General features: G+C 49.6%; 1 protein-coding gene across 1 annotated transcript in view; it reads left to right on the top strand.

The window, feature by feature from the left end:
• Nucleotides 1-1181: 1181 nt before the first annotated feature.
• The window catches only part of NSF (N-ethylmaleimide sensitive factor, vesicle fusing ATPase), a 159891-nt gene continuing 141703 nt past the window's right edge, over nt 1182-19369 (top strand). The window contains exon 1 of the mRNA XM_060255915.1: nt 1182-1222. Coding sequence (XP_060111898.1) covers nt 1211-1222 — 12 coding nt within the window. The 5' untranslated portion in view covers nt 1182-1210. The remainder of the gene's footprint in view (nt 1223-19369) is intronic.

The raw sequence follows: 19369 nt of genomic DNA, 5'->3' as shown, positions 1-19369 counted from the left end.
CTCCTGAACCTTTCTGAGGGTTCTCCTTCTTCCTCCCCACCCCCCTTGTCCATTGAGTAGCAGGTGCAGCTGCATAACAATCCCTGGATGAGGAGAGCGGCTGGCCAGCCAGCCAGCCACCAGGGGCTTTGCCATGCCCCCAGCAGCCCTCATTAACCCCTGGAGAAACCCATGCCACCCTTTCTCCACTTGTGTGATTTTGGGTGGCTTGCTGGCCTTTTGACCCACACACGGATCTCTAGCCAGCTCAATCAGGCCTCCCCCGCCCGGGGCTCTCCTTTCTTGCATTGGCTGGGGGGGGAAATGCTAATAGGATGCTAATGAGCTCCACCACCTGTTTCTCTACAAAACGACCCCTGCCTATCACGCTCCCTCTTTGTTCCGCTGCTTCAGAGCAACACAGCTAGTCACCCACTGATAGGGTTGCCAAGTCCAATTCAAGAAATATCTGGGGACTTTGGAGGTGGAGCCAGGAGACATTAGGGGTGGAGCCAAGATCAAGGCTATGACAAGCATAATTGAACTCCAACGGGAGTTCTGGCCATCACATTTAAAGGGACGGCACACCTTTTCAATTCCTTCCTTCCATAGGAAATAATGAAGGATAGGGGCACCTTCTTTTGGGGCTCATAGAATTGGACCCCCTGGTCCAATCTTTTTGAAACTTGGAGGGTAATTTGGGGAGAGGCACTAGATGCTATAGTGAAAATTTGGTGCCTCTACCCCAAAAAACAGCCCCCCCCCGAGCCCCAGATACCCACAGATCAATTCTCCATGATTTTCTATGGGAATAAATCTCCATAGGGAACAACAGAGTTCCCAGCAGACATTTCCCTCCCCTCCCCCCGCTTTCTGACGACCCTGAAGCGGGGGGAGGGCCTGCAACCCGGGGGATCCCCTGCCCCCACCTGGGGATTGGCAACCCTATCCACTGACAACCCCTCCCCCAGCGGTCTCAAAGCACAGGAAGTGACGCTCTCCTTCACCGACGGCACCAGGCTCCCTTTCATTGGCTCGCTCGGCCGCCAACCGGAAGTGCCGCCTCCACGCCAACTCAACCCCAGCTAGAGAGCGGAAGTGGGCGAGGAGAGGGAAGGAGGGAGGGGGCGGAGCGCGAGCGCCGACGTCACCCGCCCTGGCTCCTCCCCCCGGGCCGCCTCCGCGCTCGCGCTGCTGCCAGTCCCTCAGTCGGCGGCGGCGGCGGGACAAGATGGCGGGCCGGGTGAGTGAGAGGGCCGGCCGCTGATTGACAGGGGGAGGGAGGGAGGTGTCAGACGAGGGCTCCTCCCCGGGGTCTCCCTCGCCCCCTCCGCAGGGGTCAGGCTGGCCCAGCCTACCTCGCAGGGTTGTTGTGAGGGCTTCCCCAAAGCCGGCGGCTCCTGTTTCCGTCCTTGTTCTGCTGCTCTGTGCACACTGACCAGGGAGCGAGGCCCATGCGATGCAATGGGGCAGGGGTGGCTCTTTCACACGTACTGTGGCTCTCACCACCCCTGCTGGCTGGCTTGGAGAAGGCGTTTAAATGCTAAATGGGGAATGCATTTAAAGTTGCTTTCTTTCTACCTCCCTCTCTCCCTCCCATATCCATCCATTCTCATTCTCTCTCTCTTATCATCTTCCTTCCCTACTGTCTGGCGGCTCTCAAGACATCTGATGTTCATGTTTCATTTCATTTTCATTTTTTATTTAGTTCATGTCTTGCGGCTTTCAGTCATCTGACGTTTATTCTGTGTGGCTCTCACCTTAAGCAAGCGGGGCTACCCCTGCAATGGGGTTTGCTTCAGAGTAAGCCTGTGCGGTGAGATTTTTGGCTTTCGTTGTGAGCTGCTTGCATACAAAGAGGCTTGGTCGGGTCTTGTTTTACCAAGCGGCGTTCTTGATCTCAATACCATGTAGAGCATCAGCTTGGTTGGGTCTTGTTTTACCAAGCGGTGTTCTTCATCTTAATACCATGTAGAGCATCAGCTTGGTCGGGTCTTGTTTTACCAAGCGGCGTTCTTCATCTTAATACCATGTAGAGCATCAGCTTGGTCGGGTCTTGTTTTACCAAGCGGCGTTCTTGATCTCAATACCATGTAGAGCATCAGCTTGGTCGGGTCTTGTTTTACCAAGCGGTGTTCTTCATCTTAATGCCATGTACAGCATCAGCTTGGTCGGGTCTTGTTTTACCAAGCGGCGTTCTTGATCTCAATACCATGTAGAGCATCAGCTGCCCATCTTCAAACTTGGAGCCTTTATTAAAGGGGCAGGATATGCTGGCAACCAGATGAGAGGCACATTTTTCTCTCTATAAATATCTGCACAGGAACAATGGGAAGGGTCTTTCTTTTTCCCAAAAGGAGAAGCGTATGGTGAAGCATCCATGAATGAAGGCATTGGCGTGGTCTTGTGTAGTGTTCCTTTTCCATATGCGCACACGCACGTGTGTGGAAAGGCTGCATTTGGTGTGGCCGAAGACTGGCGAAAAGATCAGCCCTGGCGATGCTTAGTCGAAATGTTGGTTCTTTTTAAAATACACAAACCCCCTCCTGTGCATTATTTTCTCAACAGGTCTGCCTTTCCCACCCAAGGAGATGCATCCGGATGGGTAGCTGTGTTAAGTCTGTCTGTAGCAGTAAAAAAAGAGCGAGAGTCCAGGAACTCCTGGAAGAGAAACAATATTTGTGGCAGGGGAGGAGTTTTCATGAGTCGCTGCTTACTTCTTCAGGCTGAAGAAAAGCTCCGTCCCTGCTGCAGATTTTGTTAGTCTTTCAGGCTCTGCTGGACTCTTGCTCTTTTCTGCTTTCTCACCCAAGGAAGCCCCAGGCATTTGTGTATCTTGACGCGGTGGCTTAACTCAACCCCCTCCTCTAATCCTAACTGTTGGTTTTGAGCACCTACCTGCATTCCCTCTCACACGTTGCAGCATTTTTCAGAGTAATTTGGTGCTAAGTATGACAGCTATCCAAGTGGTTTTCCTGCTGACTCAGAATAGGTGCCAATGCTGGGAATATCCCAGACCTGGCCCTTTGCTGAGCGGCTGCTGCAGCTGACTGACTTGAACCAAATGGTTGCACTCAGGTTGCCAGCTTCCCTCTGGCCACCAGTGGGGCATGGAAGTAGGATTGCCAAATCAAAGTTGGAAAACTTCTGGAGAGCCTGGAGAGGACAGGGACTGGATATAATGCCATAAAATCCACACTTCAAAGCATCCCGTTCTTCAAGGGGACTGATCCCTGCAGTCTGGAGATGAGCTGTAGTACCGGGGGATCATAGAATCATAAGAGTTGGAAGGGACCTCCAGAGTCATCTAGTCCAACCCCCTGCGCAATGCAGGAAACTCACAAATACCTCCCCCTGGGATTTTCAGGTCCCACCAGGATGTTGGCATCCCTAGGTTATGCTGACAGAGCTGTTCTCTACTTCCTTGTTATTGATAGCACACTGTTGGTTCCGCAAGGTGCTTTCCAAAGTAAGAGACAGAAAGATGGTCCCCCGCCCCAAGTAGCTTACAGTCTAAAACTACAGCAGGGCGCCCCTTCTGTTCCCTCTTGTAGGAGAGACTCACTTACTGTAGCAGGACCAGTGGCTGAGTCACCTCTGTTGCCTCCAAGTATTGATCAGCCTGGTAAACCATCTCTTTGTCCCCCCCCATATTTATTCTAGTGCTGGCCCACCCCATCGTGCCCCAGTAGGGGGAGCTCTGTTCCCCTCCTCAGACAGCTTCCATCCCTTCCCCTCTTTCTCGCTGTCCTCCCTTGGGGGGGGGCATTGTTTTATATCCTTATATATCCTATCTGCTTGATGATCCTTGTTGAAGATTCCAATGACAAGTTACTTTTTTCCCCTTTCTTTGTGACATATTTGAATGCCGGTGTCTTTTTGGGTGCAAAAGCTCTTGCCTTCGGAATAATCACAGCCTTCTTACAGTGTAGGTCGTCGCTGTGTATTTTTATGCGTGGGAAGAGGAAGAAATACATCAGCGGAGTCCCAGACCCCTGTGTGCATTTGGTCTTGACTTCAGGGAATTTGAAATACATCTCCCTGTTGTGCAACTGCATTAAAGATTCTCTAGCTCTACCATACCAGTTCTGCTGTCCTTTCCTATTTCCCCCCCAGTGCGATTGGTTTCAGGGCCCTTTGCATAGAAGTGCTGGGTTTTTTTATTCTTATATTCTTCTCTCCTTTTTAGGATGCTTCCCTGTTCTCTCTTTGCTGCCAGCTGTTTTCTATACGGTCTGCATGACTGGTACCGCAACTGAATCCAGTAGCTCTTTCTGATGCCCTAGATTATGGTTGACTTTTTCTGTGAAATATTTTATAGCTCTCCCTCTTGTGGGAAACCCCCCCCCTCTGAATAAATCTCTCTCTGTGGTTCCTGTGTAGAATTAGTCTTGTACGAGAGGCTCCCCCCCCCACTTAAGATTACTGCAGCAGAGTGTATTGGTGGCGGTGGGAAATAAAGGGCTCACTTTTAAATATTCTTAATAGAAATGGCTTGTTCCAGCCGGGCGACTTCCTTCATTCCCTTCTGTGACTCTTCGATGCGGTGTTGACGGGACAAGAGCCAGCCAGATTGATGAATCCTGAGACTTGTCGTGGGATGAATACTTGGGAAGAGAGACTTGTGTTTAATAAGCGTTTACTGCCATCGCTGCTTCTGTTGGGGAAAAGGAGCAAGGGTGGGGGGTAGGGGTGGGGAGGGATCAAGCTGTTTATTCAGTGAGCGCTGCACTGCAACGGATGCTCGGTTGGCGAGCAGAGGGCTCTGCATGCTGGTCAGGTAGCAGGATCTGTCCAGGCGCTGTTATTTGGAATTATATCAGAATGGGCTTGATTCCTTTGCCCAGCCGCCCAGCACCGAGAAAGTTGAGTTAATGGTGAAAGAATTGAGAAATGTAACCCATCTGCAGTCTATCTGCGTGCCCCCCCCCCTTTCAATGCATGTCTTTCAATGCTGGAGAGGCAAAGCCTGTATGAGCAGACTGTACTTTACCTTGGTGGGAAAGCAAGAAGGGTGTTGATTCGAGCGATGCGTTTTCGGAACCTCATATGCTCTTGCTCCCCACAGATTGCAGCTCATGAGGAAAGCATCAGATGCTAGGCGGGGGGGGGGGGAGCACCACACAAGGTCGAATGTGGAATTGTGTGCTTATTTGTGGCACGACTGTCATCTCGGGCAGCGCAATACTGCAGCAACGCTATTGAAAGAGGCAACCTGGAAATTGCATCACAGCACGTCTGGTTCTTCTGGTGCTGGTGGTAGTGTAATGGGTGGGGCTGGTTAAAGGGAAAAACTTGTTCCTTTCCTTGTAAGAATAGCAGAGCGTGTCTGTAGGTTTTTACCGAAAGCCTGGGAATCGATGCTCCAAAACAGACAGGCATCTTTGTATACCTTCGCTTGGTTCTTCTCAGCAAGGGTCGTTAAGGAGCTGGCATTAATTCGTCAGGCTCAGAATGCCTGCAGTAATTCCCTGCCCAAATGCAGCAGTACGGAACTATTATTTTAAGTGCATCTGATATCTGTGTGCAGCGGTTCTGTGAGAAAGCGGTTATGATGCAGTCGTTTCAGGAGCAGAGCCAAAAGATGGGTCTGCTCGGGGCTTCCCTTTGCCATATAAAAGCAGTACATTAATTGTTAGAAATTCCATGTAGCCTAATTACTCTCGAGCTGGGCTGTCTCTGCCCAATCGCTAACAGCACAGATGCTGAAGGAAAAGGATCTTTAAAATGCTTCTATTCAATTGAGGTTATTCAGTTTTGTAATTGGAGGGGGGTGGGGCTTCCCCCCCACTCCTTGTCCGATTGGGATAGTTCAAAAGATCATTGAAGCATTGTACAATTCAGCTTAACCCTCTCATCTTTAAGGTCCCTTCTTGTGTTCATTCTCCCCTGTGTACGTTGCTTAAAAATGCAAACGGAAGTAGACAGGAAATGCTTTTCTCCAGGTGGTGGGTGAACATATGAAGCTGCCTTATACTGAATCAGACCTTTGGTCCATCAAAGTCAGTATTGTCTTCTCAGACTGGCAGCGGCTCTCCAGGGTCTCAAGCTGAGGTTTTTCACACCTATTTGCCTGGATCCTTTTTTGGAGATGCCAGGGATTGAACCTGGGACCTTCTGCTTCCCAAGCAGATGCTCTACCACTGAGCCACCGTAGCCAGATGTTGGAAGATGCTTCTTGCTCATGTGTCTGAGCAGGTAATTGGGGATTGCTTTTAAGTATCCTGCTGCTTCTGCCTTTTGGCTTCCTTGCATGTTTCTTTAAAAGTGTATGAAAAATAGTACAAGAAATCCTCCTCCATTTCTGCAGAGATGGGAGTCTCCGGATGGGATGTGTGTGAATGGGCTGCTGAGGGAAGGGTGGTTGGTGCCAACCAGGGTCTGCTCCTCCAGCCATTTCTCTTTACCTCCTCAGGCCTCACCACTATGTTGCTGCTGATGTGAAGAAATGCATTTTGGGGGGGTAGACGAGGCCTGGACCTGAGTAAAGCCTCTACCAGGAGGTTTTTAAAGTTTTTCTTTCTGGGCAGAGAACAGGCAGGCAAGTTCAGTGGCTTTCCAGCCTCACCTCAGCTATCTCTTAAGAAATCCTGATAAGTCTACCTAGAGACAATAGGATGGTCCAGTCTCCTCCATTCTCCCCCCCCCCTCCTTCAAGCAGGGAACAGAGATTCGGAGATCTAGGTTTTTACTTACCTCCAGACCTCCAGGAAAAGCTCACACACTCTCCCAAGTAAGGGTTCAAGCCACTGGCAATGGCAGGGAAGGTAATAATCTCCCAAGGGAGGGGATGTGACTCAGTGGTTGGGCATCTGCTTTGCATGCAGAAGGTTTCAAGTTCAATCATCGGTATCTCCATTTAAAGGAACCAGGCAATAGGTGATGTGAAAGACTTCTGCCTGAGATCACGAGGAACCGCTGCCAGTCATAAGAACACAAGAGAAGCTCAGGCCAGGCCAACACTCTTGTCAACCAGTGGCAAAAAACAGGTGCCATCAGGAGGTCCATCAGTGGGACCAGGGCAGTAGAAGCCCTCCCGCTGTTGCCACCCCCAATCACCAAGAATACAGAGCATCACTGCCCCAGACACAGAGTTCCAACAATACGCTGTGGCTGATATCCACTGATGGACCTCTGCTCCGTATATTTATCTAATTCCCTCTTGAAGCTGGCTATGCTTGTAGCTCTTCTTGTGGCAGTGAATACCACATGCTAATGACTCTTTGGGTGAAGAAGTACTTCCTTTGATCTGTTCTAAGTCTCCCGCTAATTAATTTCACGGAGTGCCCACGAGTTCTTGTATTGTGAGAAAGGGAGGAAAGGACTTCTTTCTCTATCTTCTCTATCCCATGCATAATTCTGTAAACCTTAGTCTTGTCATCCCTCAGTCATCATTTCTCCCAGCTAAAGAGCTCTAGCCTCTTTTAACCTTTTTTTTCATAGTCTGAGTAGACAATACTGACCTTGATGGATTCAGTGTAAGGCAGCTTCAGGTGTTCAAGAGGCAGGGGTTTTTGCAAGGGACGCAGATGCACAACAGCAAGGGAACAAATCGCTGTGCCTTGACGGAGGGCATCCATGCACTCTCCTGAACAAACAGGAGGGATGTATTCCTAGGCCTCTGAGGGGAAGCCGGGAACCATCTTCTGCAGCCATGCACACCAACTCCCCAGCATGTCTTTCGTTCCAGCGAGTATCTCCCTTTGGGGGGGGGGGTCAGGTAGTCTAACGATGCACATTTCCTCATGATTTTGATCCTGCTTTCTGCATATTTTTCATACACGTATGTGCAGCAGCAGAAGGCTATTCGCAGTCGCTTAGGTCTGCAGAAACGAGGCAGACACTCTGAGAGGGGCCGCTTGCAGCCCTTGGGACTGGATCATACTGGAGTGACATGGTGTGGAGCGGGGAGCTTGGAAACTGCATTCCTGATAGGGTCGTCCTATACGTATTTGCTCAGAATTGTGTTCACGTCAGAGAAGGTGCATAATATTGCAACTCTGTGTACAGATACTGGGTAAGGCCCCTTGCAGTCAGTGCGGTTTTCTTCTGCGTAAAAATACATGAGATTCCATTGCAAGTTCAGGGCTTTTTTTTTTTTTTAGCAGGAACTCCTTTGCATAGTAGGCCACACCCCTCTTATATGTGGCTCTTACATTAAGCAAGTTTGGCCACTCCTGCTCTAAGAGCTTACAGGGCTCTCATTACAGGGTTTAGTAAGTAAGTAAAATTTTATTTGTATCCTGCCCTCCCCCGCCAAGCAGGCTCAGGGCGGCTAACAACAGCAAAATAACAATACATTTAACAAACCATTAAATTAACCCCAAACCGATTAATACATTAGTTAAAACAGTTACTAAGTCTAAAAACATTAAGTTAGATCTGACAGTACCATTATTAATCGACGCTATGCCTGTCAGTTTGTGTAATGATGGCGGATCTCCAGACTGGACCATTTTGATGTTTCGTTGTGGACTTGGTCAGCCGTTCATGAATGCCTGTTTGAAAAGGGTGGTCTTGTTTACAAGAAGCTCTTGGAGGATTGGCAACAAAAAAAGCCCAGGCAGTGGGTTAATCTTCCCCGTTATTTCCTTAGTGTCAGCTCTGGGACTATCCTCAATTAAAGAAGACTTCCAATGTGGTCAGAAAGCTGTCTTTATTGCTAGATAGGTCAGTAGCAATACATGACAGTAGCAATACAGAACTGGCTTACTTGTGAGGTGACCAGTCTTCTATACCTTATCCAGGGCTGTTATGCAGCCTGCCAAATACAGTGCAAAAAGCCTGCATGGAACTATACACATTTGTTCCCACCAACACCCTTTCTTACTGGACCCTTGGCAGTTGAGATGTCTCTGCAAAAAGATAAATGTGACCTTGAGGCACCTGCCGACTCCTTTCTGCAGGGATGAAATGAATACAAGTATTTGTTGCAGAGAACAGAGCATAGCTGGGCAAAGCAGGCATGGTGCATCTCCCCCCTTCATTCTTAAGACATTCAGTACACAGAAACATAAAAATGGCAAGGACCCTTGACACCTAGGTACTTGCTTTTTATGCATTTCATTTTGCCACTCCCCCTAACACTGGTGTCTCTCATCTCGTACAGTTTTTCCTTACCTTTCAGTACTTTGCATTTCGTATCCTCTACTCCAGGGGTGTCAAACATGTAGACCAGGCCCTCAGAGGGCTCCTGTCAGGCCCTTGAGCAACTGGCTCTTGTCTGCTTCCTTCTGCCCCTCTCTTTTGCTTCCTTCTGCATCTCAGCTTGCTTTGCAAGGCTTGCTCAATTGCACAGGAGCTGCAGAGCAAAACCTCAGTTTGCTTCATTAATTGAGGCTCCTCCGCCTCCTGGACCCCTGGGGACCCCTGGACCCTCTGTCTGGGGCAGTGATGCTCTGTATGGTTGGTGCTTGGGAGGGGCAACAGTGGGAGGGCTTCTAGTGTCCTGGTCCCACTGGGGGACCTCCTGATGGCGCCTGAGTTTTGTGGCCACCGTATGACACAGAGTGTTGGACTGGAGGGGCCACTGGCCTGATCCAACATGGCTTCTGTTATGTTCTTCTGTAACACAGAGTGTTGGACTGGATGGGCCACTGGCCTGATCCAACATGGCTTCTCTTATGTGACACATAGTGTTGGACTGGATGGGCCACTGGCCTGATCCAACATGGCTTCTCTTATGTTCTTCTGTGACACAGAGTGTTGGACTGGATGGGCCACTGGCCTGATCCAACATGGCTTCTCTTATGTTCTTTTGTGACACAGAGTGTTGGATTGGATGGGCCATTGGCCTGATCCAACATGGTTTCTCTTATGTTCTTCTGTGACACAGAGTGTTGGACTGGATGGGCCATTGGCCTGATCCAACATGGCTTCTCTTATGTTCTTATGTGACACAGAGTGTTGGACTGGATGGGCCACTTGCCTGATCCAGCATGGCTTCTCTTATGTTCTTATGTGACACAGAGTGTTGGACTGGATGGGCCACTGGCTTGATCCAACATGGCTTCTCTGATGTTCTTATGTGACACAGAATGTTGGACTGGATGAGCCATTGGCCTGATCCAACATGGCTTCTCTTATGTTCTTCTGTGACACAGAGTGTTGGACTGGATGGGCCATTGGCCTGATCCAACATGGCTTCTCTTATGTTCTTCTGTGACACAGAGCGTTGGACTGGATGGGCCCTTGGCCTGATCCAACATGGCTTCTCTTATGTTCCTTTGCCCAGTTTCCTGGATCCCATGGGAGAAATTCAAAGAAAGCACCTTTAAGACCAGCAAGAGCTAATGTTTTAAGCATGTTTTATTTTAAGGGTTTTTTTTTAAAAAAATCTTTAATTGTGTTTGTGTTCTGCAGTGCTGCAGTCCTAAGCTCTGCTTACAACCTGAGTTCTATCCTGGCAGAAGCTGGGTTTTCAGGTAGCCGGCTCAAGGTTGACTCAGCCTTCCATCCTTCCGAGGTCGGTAAAATGAATACCCAGCTTGCTGGGGGGAAGGTGTAGATGACTGGGGAAGGCAATGGCAAACCACCCCGTAAAAAGTCTGCCGTGAAAATGTTGTGAAAGCAACATCACCCCAGAGTCGGAAACGACTGGTGCTTGCACAGGGGACCTTTTCTTTCCTACCTAATCTTAAGTAGGTACACACATGGCCTGGCCCAACAAGGTCTCATTTATGTCAGATCCAGCCCTCATGAGTTCGACATCCCCGCTCGACTCCCTCCAGTAGCCTCAGTTCCCCATCTCCTCTGTTCTTTTCCCCTTCCATCATCTTTTCCTCCACCCTCTTCTTTCTCAGCTCTTTCTGTGCCCTTCCTAGATTTTGCTTTGTTACCTCTTCTGGGTTATCTTGCTTCCTAACTTGTCTGCCTTCTTCCTGGTCCTCAGCCTGTCCCATAAAGTAGCCTTTGTTCCCAGGCACTCTGGTTTTAATTGCACTCAAAGGAATGACTGTCTCTTCCTTCTCAGTAGTTGGCAAAAGGCAGGCTTTCTGACAACTTTGTTCCCTGAACAGATGGAATGTTTGTGAACATCCTGTATCGCTGCATCAGCTTAGCCAGAGTCTTCCTATTCACAAGCACAAAACCACGTGGACGGTGGCAGAATTAGGAATCTGAGGCATTCACATTCTGTAGCCAGGTAACATTGTTATCTAACATAGGCTGTCGTTAGACTTGGATAGAGCTCAGTGGTAGGATGATGGTGGCTGCTTTCATCAGAGTGAACAGAAGCCCGAAAGAATTGTCCTGAATCAAGAGTTCGTTCTGATGCTGCTTTCCAGATGGGTAACTAGGTTTCTTGAAGATAGATTGAAAGTTTGAATCCAGTGGCACCTTTCTGACCATCAGAGTTTCATTTTGGCTTAGTATAAGCTGTCATGTGCACACAAAAGCTTATACACCCAGAATAAACTTTGTTGTTCTTACAGGGGAGTCAAACATGCAGCTCGGGGGCCAAACCAGGCCCCCAGAGGGCTCCTATCAGGCCCGCGAGCAACTCACTGTTGTCTGCTTCCTTCTGCATCACCACTTGCTTTGCCAGCCTTGCTCAATCGTACAGGAGCTACAGAGCAAAGCTCCTCCCTTGGGGAGGAAGTGGGGGGAGGAGAGCTAGCTTTGCCAGGCTCTCTCAATTGCACAGCAGAGCTGCCAAGCCTCTCTTCCTTCCGTTGGCTGAGGCTCAGCAAGCCAGTGAGGTGGATTAGGCTGAGTGTGTGTGTTTTTCTGTGCTCTTTATAAAGGTTATATTTCCCTGACCTGGCAATATATTTTATGACACGCATGGCCCGGCCCAACAAAGTCAAGATCTGGCCCTCATATCGAACGAGTTCGACACTTCTGGCAAAAGGTGCCCCTGGACTCTTAACTTCATTAGGTTTCATGAGTGAAAGAAACTGGAACTCAAACATCAAAGCCCCAACTGTCACCCCTGTTCCTCCAGGTGACCAGCTGGAAGGCCCCGGCACCAGTAATTCTATGCCCTTTATGGACCTCTCTCTCGTATCTGGATTAACACACGGAGGTTCAGATAAGAACATAAGAGAAGCCCTGTTGGATCAGGCCAGTGGCCCATCCAGTCCAACACTCTGTGTCACATAAGAACATAAGAGAAGCCCTGTTGGATCAGGCCAGTGGCCCATCCAGTCCAACACTCTGTGTCACATAAGAACATAAGAGAAGCCCTGTTGGATCAGGCCAGTGGCCCATCCAGTCCAACACTCTGTGTCACATAAGAACATAAGAGAAGCCCTGTTGGATCAGGCCAACGGCCCATCCAGTCCAACACTCTGTGTCACATAAGAACATAAGAGAAGCCCTGTTGGATCAGGCCAACGGCCCATCCAGTCCAACACTCTGTGTCACATAAGAACATAAGAGAAGCCCTGTTGGATCAGGCCAACGGCCCATCCAGTCCAACATTCTGTGTCACATAAGAACATAAGAGAAGCCCTGTTGGATCAGGCCAACGGCCCATCCAGTCCAACACTCTGTGTCACATAAGAACATAAGAGAAGCCCTGTTGGATCAGGCCAATGGCCCATCCAGGCCAACACTCTGTGTCACATAAGAGAAGCCCTGTTGGATCAGGCCAATGGCCCATCCAGTCCAACACTCTGTGTCACACAGTGGCAAATTTTTTTATACATACACACACACTGTGGCTAATAGCCGCTGATGGACCTCTGCTCCATATTTTTATCTAAACCCCTCTTGAAGGTGGCTATGCTTGTGGCTGCCACCACCTCCTGTGGCAGTGAATTCCACATGTTAATCATCCTTTGGGTGAAGAAGTACTTCCTTTCATCCGTTTTAACCTGGCTGCTCAGCAATTTCATCGAATGCCCACGAGTTCTTGTATTGTGAGAAAGGGAGAAAAGTACTTCTTTCTCTACTTTCTCCATCCCATGCATTATCTTGTAAACCTCTATCATGTCACCCCGCAGTCGACGTTTCTCCAAGCTAAAGAGTCCCAAGCGTTTCAACCTTTCTTCATAGGGAAAGTGTTCCAGCCCTTTAATCATTCTAGTTGCCCTTTTCTGGACTTTCTCCAATGCTATAATATCCTTTTTGAGGTGCGGCAACCAGAACTGCACACAGTGCTCCAAATGAGACCGCACCATCGATTTATACAGATAGCAGCTCTCAGAAGTGAGGCTTTGGCTGAAGGTTCTTCCAGCTTTACATTTTTTTTACTTGTTGTTCTTGGGGAACTGACAACACACCTTGGGTTTGTACCCTGCCTACCCGGATCTTCCACAGTGGAGACAAACCCCTTATCGGTTTAAACGTGCAGCTCTTGACTCCTGTAGCAGAGATCTGCTTCTGCTCAGTTTGAAGCACAGGCCTGCGTGGTTTTATTTCCAGAAGGAAGGATACGTGGCTTGTATTCTTGCACGATTATTTGCGTCCTCTCCCCAAATGCTTGAACTCCAGGGCATCCAGTGAAGCAGATGGGCGGTAGATTCAGGATGGAGGGAGAAAAAGGAAATACTTCTTTCCACAGAGAGTGATTGAAATGTGGAATTCACTGCCAGATGATGATGTGACGGCCCCGGGCAGGCCTCAGACTCAGCAGGAGCTCACAGGAGCGTTAGGAGAGCGGGCAGCCAGCCAGCCACCAGGGTCTGTGCTACGCACCCAACACCCTTCATTAACCCCTGCAGAAGCCCACATCACCCTTTCTCATGTGACTGAGGGGCAGTGGCCCAGGAGAGCCCCAGGCGAGCGAGGCCTGCTTGGGCTGGCTGGGTCTCTAGCCAGCCCAAGCAGGCCTCGCTCGCCCAGGGCTCTCCTTTCTTGCATAGGGTTGCTTTTGGCTGGGGGCGGGGGGAGCATATGCTAATGAGTTGTGCTAATGAGCCCCGCCACCTATTTTTCTACAAAATGACCCCTGGCCGCACGCATCTACAGCTTTTAAAGGGGATTAGATCGATTCATTGAGGACGGTCCATCATAGGCTCCTAAAGAGAACCTCCGGATTCAGAGGCACTCAGCCTCTGAAGCCTCGTGTCAGGAGGAAGGCTGCCAGGTCTCATCTTCTCCCCAGCAGTGACATCAATGCATTGGGGACACAGTGCCGTGTGCGTGCTCCCTGCTTTCCCCCAACCATTTAAAGGTTGGAGAAGAAGCGGGCTCCACACGTGCATGGCCTGAAAGCCGCAAATTTGTCACTCACATGGCAGGTGTGCGTGCTCCCACTTGGAAAGAGTTGGCACCCTGCACATCTGCCCTGCAAGCGACAAATTCACTGCTTGCAGGGCAGGAGTGGGCTGTCCTCCCCCCCGGCAAGAGTGAGTGCCCCGTGCACCTGCTCCTCAAGCCACAAATTTGGTGTACCACACTAGTTTGGTGTAGCGGTTAAGTGCGCAGACTCTTATCTGGGGGGAACTGGGTTTGATTTCCCACTCCTCCGCTTGCAGCTGCTGGAATGGCCGTGGGTCAGCCACAGCTCTGGCAGAGTTGTCCTTCAAAGGGCAGCTTCTGGGAGAGCTCTCTCAACCCCGCCTACCTCACAGGGTGTCTGTTGTGCGGGGGAAGGTAGAGGAGATTGTGAGCCCTCTGAGACTCTGATATTCGGAGTATAAGGCAGGATATAAATCCAGTATCTTATTAATTATTCATGGCTTGTGAGGCAGGAGGTCACAGCACTCACTCTTTCAAAATAGGGGCCACGGATGACTGTTGGGCTTGGGGCTTCCCCGCTGGCCAGCGTCTGAGAGTAGCCCAAAAAATGGTGGATCCTTTGCCCCATCTGGGGACTGGCGCCCCTAGGCAACATCAAGGAAAGGGCTTGACTTCTGTGCCCCATTGTTGGCTTTTTAGACAGAATACTGGACTAGATGAACCACTGGTTTGATATAGGTTATGTTCCTAACGGAAATATTGTAATGAACAGTATTGAAAGTAAGGTCCATCGAAAGGAATGGGATTTATTTCTGAGAACAGAATTAGGATGTTTTCAAAAGGCCCCACCCCGCAAGATGTGCGCGAGGTCTGCTCATGGGCCCAGTTTTCTTCTGAGTAATTTGTGAACCTTTGAATCATCATCTCTGTCTCTCTTTGTCAATTGCAGCTTCGCTGTTCAGTCAGAACAATTCTGCAGCTATATAATTGCTCCCTTTTTGCTATTTATCTGTCCTTCATGCTGTGGAAACCTGCACCTGTTCGCCTGTTTTCATCTGGCATTTTATCCTGTGTGGGGAAAACCAATCTGCAGCTTCAGCATAAATACGCTAATGTGGTCTCTCATTCCATCACATGCCTATTCTGGGAGTTTGGGGGCCTCTGAGCAGGTGCAGAGTACCTCTCTCTTATTGCAACAGCCAAAGAGATCTAAGGCCAGATGGCAGGATTACGTCACACCAATGAGGAGGAGGAGGAGGAGAAGATGATGATGATATTGGATTTATATCCTGCCCTATACTCTGAATTTCAGCGTCTCAGAGTGGTCACAATCTCCTTTACCTCCCCCACCCTGCCATAGACACCCTGTGAGGTGGGTGGGGCTGAGAGATCTCTCATGGAAGCTGCCTATTAAAGGACAGCTCTTCAGGAGCTACGGCTGACCCAAGGCCGTTCCAGCAGCTGCAAGTGGAGGAGTGGGGAATCCAACCCGGTTCTCCCAGATAAGAGAGCTCTGGCTGACCCAAGGCCATTCCAGCAGCTGCAAGTGGAGGAGTGGGGAATCAATTCTCTTATCTGGGAGAACCGGGTTTGATTCCCCACTCCTCCACTTGCAGCTGCTGGAATGGCCTTAGGTCAGCCAGATCTCTCTTATCTGGGAGAACCGGGTTGGATTCCCCACTCCTCCACTTGCAGCTGCTGGAATGGCCTTGGGTCAGCCAGAGCTCTCTTATGTGGGAGAACCGGGTTTGATTCCCCACTCCTCCACTTGCAGCCACTGGAATGGCCTTGGGTCAGCCAGAGCTCTCTTATCTGGGAGAACCGGGTTTGATTCCCCACTCCTCCACTTGCAGCTGCTGGAATGGCCTTGGGTCAGCCATAGCTCCCATAGGAGTTGTCCTTGAAAAGGGAGCTTCTGGGAGAGCTCTCTCAGCCCCTCCCAACTCACAGGGTTGTTGTGGGGAGGGAAGGTAAAGGGGATTGTGACTGCTCCAAGAATCGGAGTGGAGGGCTGGGTATAAATCCAACGTCATCATCTTATTCTTATCACTACATTGTAATATATAATGAAATATACAACTCCAGGTCCGGTTGCTAACAGGCCACGGACTGGTACCGGTTCACGGCCCGGGGGTTGGGGACCCCTGCTTTAAAAAGTGCACCCTGGGAAGGCCGGGGAGGAAGGTTCAAACCTCACCTAAGGCAAGCAGGGAGAGGTTACTGGCAGGAGTGAAAGAGGGTGCTGCAATGCCCCCCCCCCACTTTCTTCTGAGGTTCTTCTCCCAGGGCAAGCTGCACTAAAGGACCTCTGGAGAAGGAGACGGCCCCGGACTCCAGCACGATGCCAGAGCCTGATGCATATCTACAATTATAAGTTTAAAATGTTGCTGTTTTAAAATGAGAGGAGAAATGACCTGCTTTTAACACAGGTAAAGGATGCCCTTCTTTCTGGCATGAGCTCTGCCACTGTGCCCTGGTCGTCATTGAACAAGAAAATCCAGACGCAGTGAAACAAGCAGTCCTTAAAATAACTCTAGGAAAAATACTGCCTGGCTGCTTCAGACAGCGGCAAAGGGCTGTTCTTGTCAGCAAACGCCTTGGTCATCTCCTCCTCAGATGGCAGTGCCTCAAACTGGCAGTTTCCTGTAACAGAACTTGTCTGGCCACACTTCTCACTTGGTGAGGAACACCCCAGGTGATTCTCCCAGACGAGGACTGAGATCCAAAGACCTGATTTAGGCATCCCCCAAGCTAGTTGCCCCGCGGGATTTTGTTTCTCTTGCTTTCATGCCATATGACAACCCATGGCATATTGCAGAACTGCTTTTGAAAGCCCTCTGGGCTTCTGAGTCACTCGCCATATGGCAGAGAGTGTGTGTGGGGGGGGGATGGACTGCTGTGCGATAAACACAAGCCCCAGGGCTCCTGGAATGTGCAGGACGAGTTGTGGGGTCTGTGGATCCAGGCTATACATCCAGCATTATCTTTCTCTTGTCTCTCTCTTACTGCACAGTAGACAATTTTCAGGCTCTGCTTGTTTTCAGACCCGGTTCTAACTGGGGTGGCAAACCTGTTTCTCAAGAAGAAGAGGAGGAAGACTATAGATTTATAACCCACCCTTCTCTCTGAATCAGAGTCTCAGAGTGGTTTACAATCTTCTTTACCTTCCTCCCCCACAACAGACATCCTGTGAGTTAGGTGGGGCTGAGAAAGCTCTCCCAGAAGCTGCCCTTTCAAGGACAACCAACCTCTGCCAGAGCTATGGCTGACCCAAGGCCATTCCAGCAGCTGCAAGTGGAGGAGTAGGGAATCAAACCAGGTTCTCCCAGATAAGAGTCTGTGCACTTAACCACTAGACCAAACTAGGAGGACGAGGGGATTGGATTTATACCCCGCCTTTTACTTGGTCTCAGAGCGGCTTGCAATCTCCTTCCCTTCCTCTCTCCATAGCAGGCTCTCTGTGTGGTGGGTGGGGCTGGGAGAGCTCTCGGAGAACTGCTCAAAGGCTGTATCGGTTCAGAATAAAAGTGGGAGTTTATGTGAAGGAATTAGCCAAAGAAGAAAAAACTTAATTGATCTGGCCACTTGGACTGCAGGTCACGATGACATCAAGAGCAAGCCAATATAATGCACTCCAGTTTATTTATTTTAGGAGCCCCGTGGCGCAGAACGATAAACCTGCAGTACTGCAGTCCAAGCTCTACTCACAACCTGAGTTCGATCCCGGCGGAAGGTTGACTCGGCCTTCCATCCTTCTGAGGTCAGAAAATGAGTCCCCAGCTTGCTGGGGAGAAAGCGTAGATGACTGGGGAAGGCAATGGCAAACCACCCTGTAAAAAGTCTGCTGTGAAAATGTCGTGATGCGACGTCACTCCAGAGTCAGAAACGACTGGTGCTTGCACAGGGGACTACCTTTACCTTTTAGGGTTCCCTCTAAGCTGAGTTAAGAGCCCTGTGGCGCAGAGTGGTAAGGCTGTAGTACTGCAGTCCTAAGCTCTGCTCATGACTTGAGTTCGATCCCTTCGGAAGCTGGGTTCAGGTAGCCAGCTCCAGGTTGACTCAGCCTTCTATCCTTCTGAGGTCGGTCAAATGAGTCTCCAGCTTGCTGAGGGGAAAGCGTAGATGACTGGGGAAGGCGATGGCAAACCACCCCGTAAAAAGTCTGCCGTGAAAACGTCATCATGCGACATCACCCCAGAGTTGGAAACAACTGGTGCTTGCACAGGGAGACTACCTTTCGTTCGTTCGTTTATTTATTTATTTTCATTTGATGTGATTTGTAACCCGCCTTTCCCGTAGAACAGGCTCACGCCTCTGCGTAAGTCTTCCCTCAAATCAACTCAGAGACTCCAGTTTGTGCAGAACGCTACAGCTCAGTTATTCTCAAGAGCAAGGCAGAGTATCCCTGTTACTCCCATTCTAATAATAATAATAATAATAATAATAATAAAAATAATAAAATTTTATTTATACCCCGCCCTCCCCGCCGGGGCAGGCTCAGGGTGGCTTACTGGGTGTGGCAAAAGCCATATTGAACAGTAAAACAATTATACATTTCTATACCATTTAAAATTTACCATTGAGTATACATAATATAAAAGTCTAAAATCAATCTAAAATAATCTCATCTTATTGCTATCTCGGCTATATTGATGTTAGTGATGGCATGGTGTTATTTCAGGTTCCATCTTGGAAGGCTAGCCGGAAGAGGGCGGTTTTGCACGCCCTACGGAATTGGCTAATGTCCTGTAGGGCCCGCACCTCTTCCGGCAGCTGGTTCCACCATTGGGGTGCTTTTATCGAGAAGGCCTGCTCTCTCTGCAGTCACTTCATTGGTTGTCCATCAGTCGCCAGGCTCAAATCGAGCTCTTGGCTGTCACCAACAGAGACCGCCTTGGCCTTGGACCTTCCCGTGTACAAGGCCTCTCCGCCTATGTCCCACCCCAACCATTTTTGCTTATCTGAGCAGAGCATCCACCCTGCAAAAGGGACAAGATCCACGATTGCCCATTGGCATGCTTTCTTTGTAATGCCCCCCGCCCCCCCATGGAATGGCCTGCCGGAGGAAGTTCCCACGCTTGTGTCGTTCAGCAAGCTGTATAAAGCAGAACTGCAAGAAAGGTATTTTTATAGAAGAAGTAGGACGACCTCCCAAGAGATTAGCCCGAGAAAATCTGTTGTGTTCCTATTGATGTAATGCTGTGTTCTGCTTTTGAGTCCAGTGGCACATTTAAGGCCAACAAAATTTTACTCGAAGCATAAG

Source organism: Heteronotia binoei, chromosome 15 (genome assembly GCF_032191835.1).
Source record: "Heteronotia binoei isolate CCM8104 ecotype False Entrance Well chromosome 15, APGP_CSIRO_Hbin_v1, whole genome shotgun sequence".
Taxonomy (NCBI): Eukaryota; Metazoa; Chordata; class Lepidosauria; order Squamata; family Gekkonidae; genus Heteronotia; species Heteronotia binoei.
Note: the sequence above shows the minus strand (reverse complement) of the source record. Positions and strands in the feature narration are given on the sequence as shown.